Genomic DNA, 16,880 nt, shown 5'->3' with positions numbered 1-16,880 from the left:
TTTGTTTATAACCACTCTATATCTCGGTTCAACCCATGAGGTTGAACAGTGTCCCAAGAATAAATCAACTGTTCCTTAACACAATCACTGATTAAACCACCCCAATCCATGTGATGCTGTTGACTATTTCTCAGTTCACAAGACTGATGGTGATGCCCCAAAAAATTAAAGTATAGTCCTAATGTAATGTGAATGTAATATTGCTAGCCACTTGATTATATTCCACAAATTGCAAAAATTCATGTTCTGAGACTCGCCAAATTACCAAAATGTCATTTATAATGCGTTCCATATCAACGCATTGCCCATGATTTGACTGTTATATGAACTGATCCTCAAAATTAGACAAGAGGCAGGCCACAGAGGGAGGTCAGTCACCCCCATAGCCACCCCCTTGATTTGCATCTAGTATTTTTTCTAATACAGAATAATTCTTAATCAGTCTACTCATGTCATTCAGTAGTACCAATTTCTTGCCTGAGATAAATATTGATTTGTGGTTGATAAAGCCCCCTGTTGGGGGTATATTTGTGTACATCAAATCCAAGAAGACAGGAGGAGCCTCCATGGAAAGTCAAAGCAAAACAGCAAAAGTAGAGGCTGACAAATGGCGCAGACCAGTTTATTCAGAATATTCATATCAAGGACCCGACACGGTCTGTGTTTCTGCGCCAAAGCGCCTGCCTCAGGCCGAAATACGGACCGTGTCAGGTCCTTGATATGAATAAACTGGTTTTTGATATCTCCCTATTGGTTTGCGCATTTGTCAGCCTCTACTTTTGCTGTTTTGTTTTGTGTATAGCACCGTTACATATCTTCCTGCGTCTATCTGCCAAACGTTGCATCAAATGGGTTGAATGTCTTATATGAGGGTGCCAATTCTACAAAGTGTTTTAAATAGTAGTCTACATACTGTGAGTGGCTCTAACACTGAGCCACATCCTGAGACTATAACCTTTGTCTTAATTGAGCTGCAGGAAAGTATGTACATAGTATGGTCTGGTTTGTTGGAACACCTTGATGTGCGTTGATGGGTTCTTATGATTCCACCAAATATTCCTTTGGGGATGTAATAATGATTTGTTAGAACTGAACACATTTTATTTCACTTGAGTATGACTTAGGAATAATACTGAGCTGTAGTAATAATTTATAGAGGAGCCCAGTTAAGTGGAGAGTTATACTTCCCAGGTTAGTGGAATTAGGTGCTAGCTAATACTAGATAATTAAAAGGCTCCGGGTATCACTTGGTGAGACAATAGTGAATATCGTTGATTTTCATATGAATTTTCAGGGCTCCATGGTTTGAGAGGCAATCATGCTCACCAGAAGACCACTCTTCAGTTCACAATACACAAAGTACCGCAAGGCCATCCACCTACCTAAAGACTTCTAGTGGCAGGCAGATTTAATTCTTCCTAAATCATCCTCAGTCTTTTTTTCATATACTCAACTGTCACCCCAGCATTCACTGTTCACCCTGACTCCACTAGCCTCCCCTTGGACATACTTTCTGCTTTACGGCAGACTAAAACCAAACCACTTCTCTGCACCTTACCCTCGAATCTGTCCCCTTCCTCTCCAGTCTTGCTCCCTTTTCTCCTGCCTCTCATCTCCTTTCCCCCTTGTCCCTCCCTACCTGGTCATCCTTTCATTTCCCCGCTCTGCCTATAGTCTTGGCCTTCCTACTCAACTGATCCTCTGGTCTGCATTTCTGGTCAAGTGTCTCTTTAACTGGTGGTGGTGTCCCTTCATCATAGAAACATGCCCTTGTCTGTCCCCTTCTTACAGAACTTCACCTTGATCTGCCTCTTGTTTCCATTCCTTTCCAAAGCCTTGGAAAAAGTAGTACATCAGCAATTAGTGCAACACATTGAACATACTAATATCCTCCCATCTGTATCAATCTGCTTTTGCTCTAACCATAGGACTGAGACAGTTATTGACCAGTGGTATTGTCCCTTGTCTGTCCTTCTCAAAGAATTTCACCTTAGGCTGGAAGCAAGGGGCAGATCATCTCCCGCACTGGTCAATTGCTCTGTCGTATGGTTAGAGCAAAAGCAGATTGATACAGATGGAGGATATAAGTATATTCAATCAACTTTTCCTCTAACCATAGAACTTAGACAGCAGGGCCGTGCCAAGGGTCTCTGGTGCCCCCCCTGCAGACTATCGGTTGGCTCCATCACAGACAGCTGACCTCCCCTCCCCAGAGGATCCAAGCAGCGGCTCAGCACTCCAACGCGGTCCACAGTTGGGGCCACGGACGGAACGGCAAAACCGGGCGGCGGTCCAAATCAGACTGACATATCACGTACACAGGGCGCGAGCGCTTGGGAAGAGCTGGGTGTGCCAAGGAGCGAGCACTGCGCGCGGGAAGGCTGCAGCAGTGCATGCGCATAGGCGCCGATGCGCCACTTTTTTAAATACAATTGGTCCAGACAGCGCGGTGCCCTTGAAGGCAGGCGCCCCCTGCCGTGCTTACCCCGCTTACCGGGTTTGCACGGCTCTGTTAGACAGTGACCCTTGTTTGCACAAGCACTGTGTTTGTCATTCTGGTCTCTTGATCTCTCCTCTGCTTCTGATCTTGATCATTCACTACTCCCACCTTTTTATTTCTATCATATCAGGCTCTGTTCTGACATGGTTCTCTAGCTACTTCTCCAGTTGCTCCTTCTAGCTCTGCTTCAACCAATTGACTTCCACTTCCCCTTCTCTGTGTACCCCGGGGCTCCATTCTTGCACCAACACTCAAACATTTTTCTTGCATCTCTTCTTACTGTTCAGATCACTCCTGCACATCATTCTGCTATGCAGATGACATGCAACTCTTTTTCAGGATCTCTGATACCGCATCCATTCTTCACCTCAACTACAATTCACATGTGTCCTCTTGGTTTAAGACTAAACCTTTATAATGACACAAAATGTGAGTCCATTCTCTTCTCTTCCTCCTGCTCAGTCACACATCCTGCGCTCTCAATGGACATCCGCTTCTTTTCAAGGACTTTAAATTCTTGGTTACCTTTTAAACATCAGATTGTTCTCCACTGTTCATTTTTTTTTGTACTCCACCACTGCATTCACTTCATGCTGCCCTCCTACGTCCACTTATTCTCAATTTTGTAGTTACTTCTTGACTCCTATACACTGCTGGTATGTATGTCTTTGTATTCCTTCAAGCAGATAGAACTTGTTCAGTCAACTGCTGTGAAACTTGCACAACTCTTACCAATTTGACCATGTCACTCCCTTTCCCTGTCACTGCTCACATAAAATTCAAAATTTCTTCCCCTGCACCCTCTTGTTTGAACAAACTCCTAATTGCTTACGCTCCCTTCTGGTTTGCTGATTAATCTGTCTCTCCCGCCACCCTCTCTGTTCCGTCTCAATATTGCCCATGACTCTTCATTTAGGTGTCTTAGTCCAAACTATCCCTTCATATCAGGAATCAACTGACAATCTACTTCCAAAAGACACTGAAAACACACCTTTTTTTTCTCTTCCCTTAGGTTCACTAGGTAAACCCACCCCCACTGTTTTAAATTAAAATTGTAATGCTTGTAAACAGTTTGCCTATGTGCAGGCTATTGGCAGTATATCAAAACTGCTGAAAAATCTTACATGGTGTAGAAAGTTGTCATGGTATAGTAATAGGCTGAATCAGTTACTAATCCATCTTTCAAGCGTTGGAATACACAGGAATATCTACAGAGACTGATTGCCATCTCTAAACCTTCTGTAAAAGGGATAAAGGGGTAAATCCTCATCTTTCACATATCCTGGCATGTCAATCATTGACACAAAGGGGAAAAAATGATGTGCACTTAATTTTTGTTCTGTGATCAAAGATTCTCAAAAGATATTAGTCAGTTGAGTGTGACTCTGAGCATAATACAGATGGACCAGGAATGCACCTAAAGAATTCTGTAAAGCAGGTACTAACTTTACAAGTTGGTCATCTGAGTACTAGTATGCATGTATATGTTCCAAAACTCTGTCCAAGTGCTATTAAACGATTCGTGTGTGACTTTTGATAGCCCCTAGTTTGCAGGTGGCCATGCACATTGACAGTCTGGGTGGGATGTGGCTAAGACCACCTATTTTTTATAATGTTGTAATTAGTGCACATACTGTAAACACTTAGCAACCATAGGGCTGTTGTATGAAAGGAATTACACTTGTCTTACAGGCTCCTACTAGATGCACTCAAGGTGCCTGCCAATAGGCAACATTTTATAGTTACCTCAGGTCTCCTGCCCTGGCACAGCACAATTGATTTCTAGTCAGCAGCAGTGATAGAATGCTGGGAATACAGCTCTACATCCACTGTGTGCAAATTTTATGTGTATTCATTGTGGGTATCCTAAAAACCTGACTATTGGTGTCCCAAGCCTCCCTGGTTGTAACTTAGCCAGACAAGCCTATTCATAATCGAGTCCTGGGGGCCAGGTTTCATCTGTCCAAGTGTTCTTAACTAATTAGCCCAGGATTCCAATGACTGGTCACTTGAGCTTTGAGGTTTAGGCTTCAGCTATAGTACTTGAATATAGTGACATTCTGTAGCTCAGAAATAAAAAGTACTAATGAAAGTAGGTCAGATTGAGATGTGCCTTGTCTGAGAGGGACTTGTTGACCCCTCCCCCGCCACCTCTGTCTGATAGAAGATAAAATAGCTCATAGTTTTACATAAACTCAAAGCCCTTGATCAGACCAGCATTATAGATCAGTGTGTCGTGCTGAGAAGTGAAGGAAAACCAAGATCCGACCCCCCCCCCCCCCCCCAAATAAAATTCATCATGGTCTGTCATATCTGTTGTCTAGGAAACTTACAGGTTGCTTGAACTTTTTTTTCCCCCAAAGGGAGGCTTGAAATAGAGAAGTAACTTTAATAGTCTAATACTATTATAGTTGTCAGCTAGGCAATTGCAGGGTAGACGGGAGTAATTGGGAGATTGTATGAGACGATTTTTTATTTATGCCTTCACTTAAGTTTTTGGACCACCTTAGTATAATTGGTAAATTTTTTTGCCTTCCTGAACTTTATACCATCGGATTCCTTTATGGTTGACTGAGAATCTATACTTCTGCTTTCCTGTTTACCAGATCCACCTCTCACAATAAGAGCAAAAACACTTTAAAAACAGCACCTTATTGAATTCTATGGCAGCATCAGTAATGTCAAGATTTTTAAACATGATTAGTCTTAAGAGCAGAGTATTTTGAAATGTTAAGTTGATCTACTTAGAATGAAGTAGCATTACGTTTTACATCTTCATTCCTCTCTGCAGTTGGTCATTCTCCATGCACTTTTGAAAATGGTGGCTGTTCTAAATATGAGATCTGTGTGTCTAGACCACCTGGAGATGTGATCACTTGCCTCTGTCCAAATGACCGTGACAGCTGTTCTGAAGGTGAGTATCCTCCAGGAAGGGAATATAAGGCTTGGCCTTTTCTTTTATGGTCTCTCATCACTTACCAATTGGGGGACATCTGTGCAAATGAGATCAGTCTTTAATGAACACTTCACACTTTTTCTATTTGGGTGGTAATTGTTTTTGCAGAAAACCTATGTTTAACTGGAGCAAGACTTGGTGCAGTAATAGGTCTTTCATAGGCTTCATACTCAAGACAGCTGCCTTGATGCTTTCCTATTGGGCTGTGAACAGCCTAGGCAGCCTGTTCCACTTAAAGTTGGGAGCCCCACATAACACCAGCTCATCGTTTCAGGGGTAACTGCACTGCAGGGCTCTCTAGCTGCAGAACCTGACATAGTTGCTCTTTGACATTGTTCCAGATCTGCAGACAAAGGCGGGAGCAATGCTAAAGCTGGCTCTGTATGCAGGGCCGTGCCAAGGGTCTCTGGTGCCCCCCTGCAGACTATCAGTGGGTGCCCCCCCCCTCGCTTCTTCATTAGATGTTTCTCCATTGCTACCTGTCTTTCCTTTATACTGAAATCTACAGGCCCAGCCAGACCTGACAAAAGGGTCTACCACACCCTTAAATGTCAAGCATATAGTAGAAAACTGTAAATTAGCTTACACAGGAAAGCAGTTTAAAAAAATAAACACAATTCCTGCTGTTAACACTGCTCTCCAGAGAAAGCACTGCCGTTATAAAGAGGCTTTTCAGTGGGACTTAGCCTATTAAAAACTATTAGCATAATTAGGAATGGCCAGCCCTTGTAACTGCAGAGACCTAAGCTTTGTTTATGCATGTTCCTGTCTTTGTTACAGTGGGGGGGGGGGGGGGGGGTCTCTTTATCTCATTTACAGTCTGACCTCCCTGGCTCACTGGGAGCCCAGTCTCTTGGAGACTGCTATACATTGCAAAATAAGATAGCAGATGTAAATTCTCAAAGTGGACATATTCCAAACACTAAAATGAAAATAAAACTTTTTTTCTACCTTTGTTGGCTGGTGACTTTCTTTTTCTGATCATGCTGGCCCAGTATCTGATTCTGTTGCTGGTATCTGTCCTCTTAACTCCGTTTCCAGGGCTTCCTTTCCACTGTATGTATCCCTCATTGATAAGTCTCTGACTCTAAAGTTTAGCAATTTCATTAAAGCAAAATGTATTTTCAAATATCACACTCTCCCTATCCAAGCAGAATGCTTTTTTTGTGTGTTTGTTTTTATATAAAACAATCAGATTTTTACTTACCAGCTATTCTACACTATACGTCAGCTAAACTTCCTCTTTGAACCTCAGCCAATTAAATGGATTTTAGCTGTAGCTATGATAATTATGTACACATCATTGCAGTCATGCCCTCCTCTGTGTACATGCTCAAAAAAACAAAAACTTTGAACCACTTACAGATAACAATTACACTATTTACTTCTCCCCAGTCTCACTTGCACACCTGCCTCCAAACCTGTTCTCTTTAATTTGAATGTTGTTCCAGCTCACCCTGAATGAAAGTTGTTCACATACCAAAGCCATAAATAGTTGCTGGTTGTACTCTTTGAAGCAGCTTTAGCAGAGCAGCATGTCTGTCTCAGCACTGCTGGGCTACCTTCACTTCCTGATGCGGGCAGGGGAAAGAGGAGAATCACAAATTCAGGTAAAAGATTTTGCAAGTGAGTGGCGCCCTCTAGAGGTCGGCGCCCCCCTGCGTTGCTTACCTCGCTTACCGTGTCAGCACGGCCCTGTCTGTATGAGATCTAGTACACCCTGTAAGAGTAGAAGAGAACTATTCTAATGGCAGGAAACTTAAATGTCTACCTTAGTCTTGGTGTATAAAGCAAGATAACATCCACTGTAAAATTTAAATTGGGGCAATTCTATAAATTGGCACCTCAGTTTAGGTGCATCATTACTGGTGTCCACCAGTTCTATAATGGCATCTTGAATTCGTGATTCTGCTGAAGAATACTTGCATTGCATTGGCACAACCTTACACCATGTCCATGGTGGGCATAAGTTGGCATGCCTAGGTATACCAAGTGATGCTTATCTGTCTATGTATAGACATATGTAACTGGGAGACATGCCCACATGTGTGTACAGGGCCAGTCCAACCCGGTAAGCAGGGTAAGCACTGCAGGGGGGCGTCTGCCTTCAAGGGCGCCGCTTTGCAAGCAATCAAGCTCTACTGAGGCTTTTGTTTTTCAGTATCTAATCTCTGCTGCTCATCTGTCTGGCTCCAAAGCTGTCAGCTCTCTGGCCCGTCCCCTCCCCCCTTCCAAGCAGAGAAATATTCTCATGTTTGTCAGGGGATGTTACTGCTCCAACTGAATCTGGCTCTGAAATAACTTGTGGGAGCTCAGCTAACCTCTGCCCAGAGAGAGCTCAGACAGCACAGCAGAGCCTGGACCCTTGTTTTGTCAGACTGCTGTTTAGTGCTGCACCTGACCCACCCTTTTCCACCCCCACCCCCAACACAGCAACTCACAGGACAGGAGGGCTAGATGCCTGCTTTCAATTCCTAACCATCACCTATCTCTCATTCCCACTTCAGTAACTCCTGTTAGTCTGTCCAACTCGGATTGTAGAATGTTAGTTTATGCTGATTAAGTCTGTCCTAGCTAAATCCTAAGCTGTGCTCGATGGGAAGGCTATTGTGCTGCATGCAGAGTCTAACTTCTTAGGATTTCAGGCAGTGGTGTGCTGGTAAATTTTTAACAGGCTCGCTCTCCGGTCCACCTCTGTGCCCCCCCAAAATTGCAGAGCTGGCTATAGCTGTGGGGGGGGGGGGGGGGCCAATGCATTACTCTCTCCAGGAAAAAAAATTAAATGATCCCAGGTTCCAATCTAATTCATGTTTAATGTGGGATAAAATGCCATAAGTAAATACATAAATAAGTAAATATAAACTTTTAATGTTGAGCACCTGATTCTCAAAGTGAACATATTCCAAACGCTATAATGAAAATAAAATGATTTTTTTTCTACCTTTGTTGTCTGGTGACTGTTTTTCTGATCATGCTGGCCCAGTATCCGATTCTGCTGCTATCTGTTCTCTTAACTCCATTTCCAGGGCTTCCTTTCCATTTATTTATTTCCTTCTTTCTTCTTCATTTCTGGTCCTCAGCTTCTGCCTATTTTCTTCATCCATGTGCAGTTTTTCTCCTCTCTTCCTTTTCCCTCATCTCATCTCCTTCCTCACTCTTCTCTCCCCTCCATCCATGTCCAGCATTTCTTCTCTCTCCCCTCCTCTCCCCTGCCCTGCATGCACCCAGATGTCCAGCAGTGACCCTTCTTTCCCCTGCATGCACCCAGATGTCCAGCAGTGGACCCCCTCCACCCATGCCCAGTAGCGACTCCCTTTTCCCCCCTGCCACCCCCTCCCAAGTTGTATCGCGAATTCTTCTCCCTCCCTCCCGATCCGGTCCCTCACCACCCGCTTGTTTTTTGAATTCTTCGGGGCAGGCAGTCTTGCCTGCCCGCTTCCAGCGCTGACTGTTCTCCCGTGCCGATTCGCGCTTCAAAATGGCCGCCGAGACTTCAGCCAAAGTCTCGCGAGGCCGCCTCTGGAAGTCTTGGCGGCCATTTTTAAAGTGCGAATCGGCAAGGGAGGACAGTCAGCGCTGGAAGCGGGCAGGCAAGACTGCCCCGAAGAATTCAAAAAAACAAGCTGGCGGTGAGGCGGATCCGGAGGGAGGGAGGAGAGCCAGAGCCGGCTCGCAAGCCGGAAGAAAATTTAACAACCGGCTCTTGCGAGCCGGCTCCAGCACACCACTGATTTCAGGTTAATTTTTTTGAAGACTTTGAAGAGGAGCTATCTGTTCTACATGTGTGACTGCAAGGCCAAGTGTCTGAATAGGGATCTGTTTGTTAGATTCTGAAATTTTGATAACACACTGTTTTTCAGAGTTGGCAAGACTGTTCTCCTAATTCCTGGTCTGTGTGCTAAGTTATTTTTCTTCTATACTGGTGTAATATTTTCAATGATGCCATGGCTTTTAAAGGGGGGTGTGTCTACTGTGGGGGTGGAGCCATAGTGATCCCGCCTCTGGAAGGGTAGGGGCGCCAACTAATAGACTGCAGGAGGGCGCTAGAAACCCTAGGGCCGGCCCTGTGTGTGTACCCCTTGTAGTTAAGTGCTGTGACACATAGGTGTTGTTTTGCAAGTGCCTGGGGCCTATGATTGCCTGTCAAGTACCTATTTGCACATCCAGGCACCAGTTTATAGAATTAACCCAAACAGGTTTAATCACTCTCAGCCCATAACACAACTTCCTGGCATTTTGAAAGACTGCAGTGGAATAGAACACCACTTCTATTCCACTGCAGTCTTTCAAAATGCCAGGAAGTTGTTCAACTGGTCTCTTTACCTTATGACCATTTCATTTAGAGGCCAACAAACAGTAGCCAAAACTTATTAAATTTGTTGTATGTACATAAAACCAATGAGGACCACTGGGGGATTGTCGGTAGTACTCTGCTAAATCCAGATCACTTTCCAGGAACTACAAGCATGGGCTGACAACTGGGAGGGCCATTTTAACAAGGATTAGATGTGGCACGTTTCCAAGTTCCCCAAGTTAAATCAGACGTAGCTAAATGTTCTGAGATGCACACTTTATGAGAATTTGTAAAAAAATAAAATTACGGTTACCAGCATTTTACACTCATTCAAACTGTTAACAAATAGGAAGCGAAAGCATTGATTTCCCATTTTCTATTTAGTTAAAGAACAAGCATGATATAGATTCTTACTAAAATGGGGTAAAGGGGGTCCAGATGCTGGTCTACACTGTGGATATTATACCAGCCTGATGCACAATCTAGAATAAAAAAAAAAAGCACATTGTCACTGAATGCAAGGGCTATATGCTTTGAAAAATAAGAGCTTAAAATACATAAACTACCGCCTACAATTCAGGAAACACCTGAAAGCCCACTTAAAAAAAAAAAAAAAAAACTTTCCTCCCCAATGACTTCACTGAATCAAACAGATAAACTCATTCACAAACTTGAAGTGATCTGAACTTGGAATGACCTGAACCTGTGGACCTTGCTCCACATGGCCTTTCAACTTGTTACCTGTGCTCCCTTAATTGTAAACCACTAGGTTGGAAAATGTGGGGTATAAATGCAGTAAGTTAAAATAAATTTCTCAAATTATTTTCTAATATTTACAATGAAATGAAGTGTGTGTCCCTACTAACCGTATAAGCTGACCAGCACTTGTGCTTGAAAACAATCACTGCAGGTTCCTTTCTCATATAATCTAGCTTCTGCACACCATAAGTTTAAAATGCTGCATCTTTATACCCAACAAAGCCTGGAAATTCTCCAGAATTGCACAACTGGTTGAGCCAGAATATATATAATTTAAAGACCATATTTTACTTCGAAGCAAAATAGTCACCACACATGGACCTTTTAGCTACCTAACTAAAAGCCACAATGCTTTTACAGTGGCCGACTTTGCACCACTTTTGGAGTGACAGCTGATATCATTGCCACAGAGAAGCTAATTCCTAAGGAACAAATTTACAGACTTAAATTTCTGCTAAACTTTATTTTTTTTAAACAATTTCTTTGGAACACTCTACTGTATGATCTTGCATAGTAGTTTATAGCTGCATTACTTGCATTTGCATTACTCAAGAATGCAAAAAGTAGTGCCCCCCCCCCCCCCCCTCCTAATCCCTTAGATTACTTTATAGTCCCTGGTGATCTAGTGCTATATACAGGGCAGGAGGATCCCCAGTATCTTGCCCGTGTCGGCTTTACTCTCAAAACGGCTGCTGTGATCTCTGGCAGCAGTCTCTCGAAAGATTACCAACATGGCTCATGGCAGCCATTTTGAGGGCAGAGCCAGCATGGGCAGGAAAGACTTGGATCACTCCTGTCATAATTATACCCCTAGACTGTCAGGGATTGTAAAATACCAAGGGGGCACTTACAGGTGGGCTGGGGGAAGAAGCAACTCCTGTTAAAAAGGGAAGGAAACAAAAGCACACGTTTTCAGCTTCCACTGGAAACACATGGTCAGCTTCAGTCAAAACAGACTGGCAGAAAATATTTTGGGCAGTTTCGGCACATAACCAAAACCAAAATTTGGTCGGCTTATTGTTTTTCATTATCCAGGAACCACCCACAATTTCAATATTGACATTAAATCTGAAAACTGCTTACTGCCACTAAAAGGCAACATTTTTAGGTTTTTACCACTTGTATTCAGATCTTTTAATGTTAATACTGCTTTCTTGGTACCTTGTGTTAAAATATTAGCATCTGAACTCTACAAGCAGGTGTGAAATGCATGCTTAAGATTCTGATTTATATTTCAGTGCTCCTAAAAGGATACCCAGTGGTCCAGTGGTGCACAAAGTTGTGATCTTTTAGTCAGGGTTGAAGTCAAGTTGAATTTCTTCAAACTACCATGATGCAATTCAGTATGAAATTTTGCCACTGATTTTCAACCCACAGCAGCAGTAGGCAATGTCTGAGCTGCTCACCAGAGGTGTAGCTGGGTGGGTTGCCAGGGGAGCGGCCACTCCCCCAAATGAACTTCAAGAGCACCAGCACTTATTTTTCATATGATCTGTTGCGTTTTTACAATAACGCACTGTTGGCAGTCTGCTATTCACTCCCCCATGCCCTCAACCTGACTACTGCTGCTCAAAGCCACAGGCTAAACTGACCCTGGAGGTTCAGTGTCAGGGCAGTGCAGTTAAACATTGAATATCCAGGTCTCAGTGGTTTTTCAGACTGCATAAAGTTTAGAACAGCCTTTTTACTGTCCTAACTTTGGTTACTTAGCCAGTTAGACTGAATCACCATTGAGAAATAAGTGCTCTGGCCTGCCCCTAACTTGACTAGTTAGACGGCCAGTGGCAGTATTCAGCGGCACTTAATTGGTTAAATGTTGCTGAATATCTTATGCTGGGTTGCTCAGTAGGCTTTAACCAGGCAGGAGCCTGTCTTGGTTAACCCCTTTCAAGTATTGGGCTATTAGTCAATTGATCATGTCAGTCTGGAGGGAGCTCCAGTGTTAAAAGTTGCTATGCCACATGAACATTTTATAAAGTTGCTAAATTTGAATGGGTATCTCCACTATTAAATTGCTCTGGCTTTCAACAAGATATGTGGGGTGGTACCAGGCTACATAATTAATTCGCTAGAGCTTCCACCAAGAAATGCCATACCAGGCACTGGAGACTTTGCTACTAATCCCAGGGAAAAGCAATGGCTTCCCCATATCTATCTCAATAGACTATGGACTTTTTCTCCAGGAACTTGTCCAGACTTTTTTTTTAACCCAGAAACTGCATTACTGCAGCCTATGGCAACAAGTTCTGGAACATAAACACAACCTCCATTTATTTTAAAAGAATTTGTGTAACTTCATTGGGTGGCCCCTAGTCTTTGTACTTTAGAGTGTAAAAATTCTAATCCCTTTCATCCATTCTACACCAGTCAGGATTTTGTAGACCTCAATCGCATCTCCCCTTGGTTGTCTCTTCCAAGATGAAGAGAAGCTGAAGAGCTCTAATTTCATCTAGACTTTTTTTTTCATAACTTGTGATTTTTGTGTACTTAAGCACTCATTCTCAGTCACTCCCACAATTTTTATATAATGTACATTTTAAAAATCATTTATTGCTGAACTTGTGGCACAGAATTAGAAAAACCCAGACTCTAAGAAAAGCTGATTTTGTTTTCTTTTAGCTTCTGAGCCTGTGGCTGTCCCTGCTATATCGCCAACTCCATATTGTCGTTGGGGTTCTATAAAGTGCAGAGATGGTACTGCATGCATCCCCCCAGAATACATATGTGATGGGGAAGCAGACTGCCAGGATGGGTCAGATGAAGATGATTGTACAGCATTCTGTAGCAAGCCAGGTAACTTCAGCCATCCTTGCAGGAATAGTGACCCTGCCAGCATACTACATAGCGAGACGTATCACTGTCAAATACTTTGTGCTCTTTAATCTCAGATTGGATAAGTTTGTCTTTAAACTTTAAAACTGAAAAAGCAACGCATTGATACATCTGAACTGAATTAGCCAATGCAACAATGGTTAATTCATGGGTCTATTTAAGCCATTCTCAGCCACAGGTTGAACTAGCCCTGGATATTGGTGCTGGGCATGCACAGCTTTCAGCACTGAACGTCCAGATATGTACCCAGTTTTCTTCATCAAATAGTTAAGATAGCCACTTTGCTGTCTCTGCTTTATGCTGTTAACTACTTAGTAGTGCAGTTTGTCTTTAGACCGAGTTGTGGCTCTTAAGTTACCAAGTTATTGCTGTGCCGCCTGAGTAGCATACAAAATGCATAAAATAGTAGAGGTCAGATTGAAAATTAAAAGTGTAAGTACTTGAGGGACGAAAAAAGGAATGGAGGGATGAAGTTGAAAGGAACTCTTCCCCCCCCCCCCCCCCCCCCCCCTTAGGACAGTTAAGAGGTAGAAGAAAAGGAAAAGTAGAAATGCCATGCGCTACAGGCCAGCCCCACTTATGTCAAAGGAATACTTAGCATGCAACTAAGGCTGCAGTCAGCAAAAGGCATTACTGAACAGGAAAGATTTGTGCAGCCTTAAATGTTTCTAATTAAATCTCAAGCTGTAGATAAAGAGGCAGGATGATCCATAATCTAGGACCTGTAACAGGAAAATGTGTTGTCATATTTGATCTTTTGCATCAGAGTCTGGGCATCCAAATGGGAGAAAACATTTAATGGGAGCAAGTGATGCATGTGGGAAAACTCAAATTTCCATATCATCAAGCTGATCAATCCATAGACTGGTGGGTTGTGTCCATCTACCAGCAGGTGGAGATAGAGAGCAAACTTTTGCCTCCCTATATGTGGTCATGTGCTGCCGGAAACTCCTCAGTATGTTCTCTATCTCAGCAGGTGGTGGTCACACACAGCAGCAGCTCTGGCTAGGCCTCCAAGCCTAATTTTTAGGTTTTGTTGAGTGCCTGGGGTTGAGGGCTCTTTTGAGCAAGTGCAAACCTGGTGGTGCTAGGTCCCTCCTTTTCTCCCCCCTCCCGCTGGCTCCGTTAAAAAAAAAAAAAAAAAATTTTGAACGTCCTTAAAGGCGTTTATTTCGACGTTTATTTAAGCGTCTATTGCAGCTACTCACTGGGACACCAGGTCGTTACAACTCGGAGCGGACAGCAGGTAATTTTTACCTTTTTATAGCGGGCAGGGGGTTCCCCGATTCTTCTCCTCGTGGCATATGGCGTCGGAGGGCGAGGGCGCAAAGGGTCGCTCCCCGGGTCGCTTGAGCGCTTCTAGAGGGGATGCGGGGGTCTTCAAGCCTGATTCGCCCTTGTTGGGTGACAGTTTCGTGACCGATGAATGTCCCGGTCCTTCCTCCGGCGTGGCGGTTTTTCCCGCCATAAACGCCCATCCCCCGCTCCTCGCCTCCGCCATCTTGGCTGGCCACGCGGCTCGGACGGCTTCTTCTTGGGCCGCCCTTGAGGTTGGAGACATTAATGCCATGAACGCCCTTAATTTGGGCGACGGCACAGAAGCGGCTAAAGTTAAGAGCCGTTCTTCCCGCGCGGCTCCTTCGCGGAGTTTCGCGCCGGACGCCATTTTGGATGCGCAGCATGTCTCTCCCCCGCTATTGCGAGCGCCGGTTGAGGGTGCGTCTAGGGCTGTTGCCCAGACTGCGGAAGTGCACAGTCTGGGGGGTTTCTCCCCCGAGTTTGTTTTGCTGCTGCATCAGGCCTTCCTCATGCACAACGCTGCCCCTGCTCCCTCGTCTGGTAAAGAGGTTGAGGTTCCCAGAGGTAAACGCCCTCGGGTTGATTCCCAGGCCTTGGAGGAATTTGTCTCCTCCGATGTAGATGAGGGCAGCGTGTCTGAGGTCTCCCAACGGTCCTTTGCGGATTCCTTGGAGGAGACGGATCCCCGCTCGGTTGGAGCGGATGACCCCTCTGCAGCGCGGCTTTTTAGCCCAGAGGATTTGCCCAACCTGTTGTTACAGGCCATGGACACTTTGAAGATTTCCTCTCCGGAGGACGTCTCTCCCTCAGCCCCTGTTGGCTCTGCCATTATGCTGGGGACGAAGCGCCCGCCTAGAACCTTCCACGTGCATGATGCCATGCACACCTTAATTTCGGCTCAATGGGATGTCCCAGAAGCGAGCCTTAAAGTGGCTAGGGCTATGTCCCGCCTCTATCCTTTGGCTGTGAGTGAACGTGAGGCCTATCTGTGGCCTACCGTGGATTCTTTCATCACTGCGGTGACTAAGAAAACGGCGTTGCCGGTGGAAGGTGGCACGGCCCTAAAGGACGCCCAAGACAGAAGATTGGAGGCGGCCTTAAGGTCGTCCTTTGAGGCGGCTGCTTTAAGTTTGCAGGCCTCAGTTTGCGGCTCCTATGTGGCCAGGGCGTGCCTGACTATGGTGCAGCGGGCTTCCCCCTCAGATCATTCCTTGAGGGTTGATTGGCCGGCCCTGGAATCGGGCTTAGCCTATTTGGCAGACTTGCTGTATGATGTCTTGAGGGCCTCAGCGAAAGGCATGGCTCAGACAATCTCTGCGCGGCGGTGGCTTTGGCTGAAACATTGGTCTGCTGACCACGCCTCTAAATCCCGCCTGGCTAGGTTGCCTTTTAAAGGCAAGCTGCTCTTTGGGGTCGAGCTGGACAAAATCGTGACCGATCTCGGCACGTCTAAGGGCAAGAAATTACCAGAGGTCAGGGCTCGGGCTAATACTCGTCCCGGTACCTCCAGAGGACGGTTGCAGGAAGCCCGTCGGTACCGCCCGGGCAAGTCGGGTTCCTCTGCCCCCTCTTCCTTCAAGAGGAATTTCTCCCCCAAGCAGCATTCCTTTCGCAGAGACCGCCGTCCCGGAGGTGCTCCCTCCGGTCCTCCCCCAGGGTCTCGTACCCAATGACGGGGTCTTGGTCCACGCCCCAGTGCAGATTGGAGGACGGCTGTCCTCGTTTCTGGGCGAGTGGACCACAATAACTTCAGACGCTTGGGTGCTGGAAGTCATCAGAGACGGCTACAAACTAGAGTTCTGCCGACCCTTAAAAGACGGGTTTGTACTCTCTCCCTGCAAGTCTCCGGTCAAAGCTGTGGCAGTGCAGCAGACCTTGGACAATCTGATCCACCTGGGCGCGATCGTTCCGGTGCCAGAAAGTCAGCTTGGCAAGGGACGTTACTCCATTTACTTTGTGGTACCAAAGAAAGGAGGTTCTGTCCGGCCTATCCTCGACCTCAAAGGGGTCAATCGGGCCTTGAAAGTGCGGCACTTTCGCATGGAGACTCTCCGCTCTGTTATAGCGGCAGTGAAGGCAGGAGAGTTCCTGGCATCCTTGGACATCAAGGAAGCGTACCTGCATATTCCCATCTGGCCTCCTCATCAACGCTTTCTGCGTTTTGCAGTCCTGGGACGACACTTCCAGTTCAGAGCCCTCCCTTTCGGGTTGGCTACTGCTCCGCGGACCTTTTCCAAAGT

At 45.2% G+C, this 16,880-nt stretch overlaps 1 protein-coding gene across 2 annotated transcripts in view; it reads left to right on the top strand.

Moving 5' to 3' along the window:
• Positions 1-16,880, top strand: part of LOC115463769 (low-density lipoprotein receptor-related protein 1-like) — a 282,424-nt gene that overhangs the window by 169,616 nt on the left and 95,928 nt on the right. For both annotated transcript variants that reach the window (XM_030194533.1, XM_030194532.1), the window contains 2 exons: positions 5,292-5,414; positions 13,129-13,302. In XM_030194533.1, the coding sequence (XP_030050393.1) occupies positions 5,292-5,414; positions 13,129-13,302 (297 nt within the window). The remainder of the gene's footprint in view (positions 1-5,291; positions 5,415-13,128; positions 13,303-16,880) is intronic.

This window comes from Microcaecilia unicolor, chromosome 2, assembly GCF_901765095.1.
Source record: "Microcaecilia unicolor chromosome 2, aMicUni1.1, whole genome shotgun sequence".
Classification (NCBI taxonomy): Eukaryota; Metazoa; Chordata; class Amphibia; order Gymnophiona; family Siphonopidae; genus Microcaecilia; species Microcaecilia unicolor.
The sequence above is the reverse complement of the archived record's forward strand: the minus strand, read 5'-3'. Positions and strand labels throughout refer to the sequence as shown.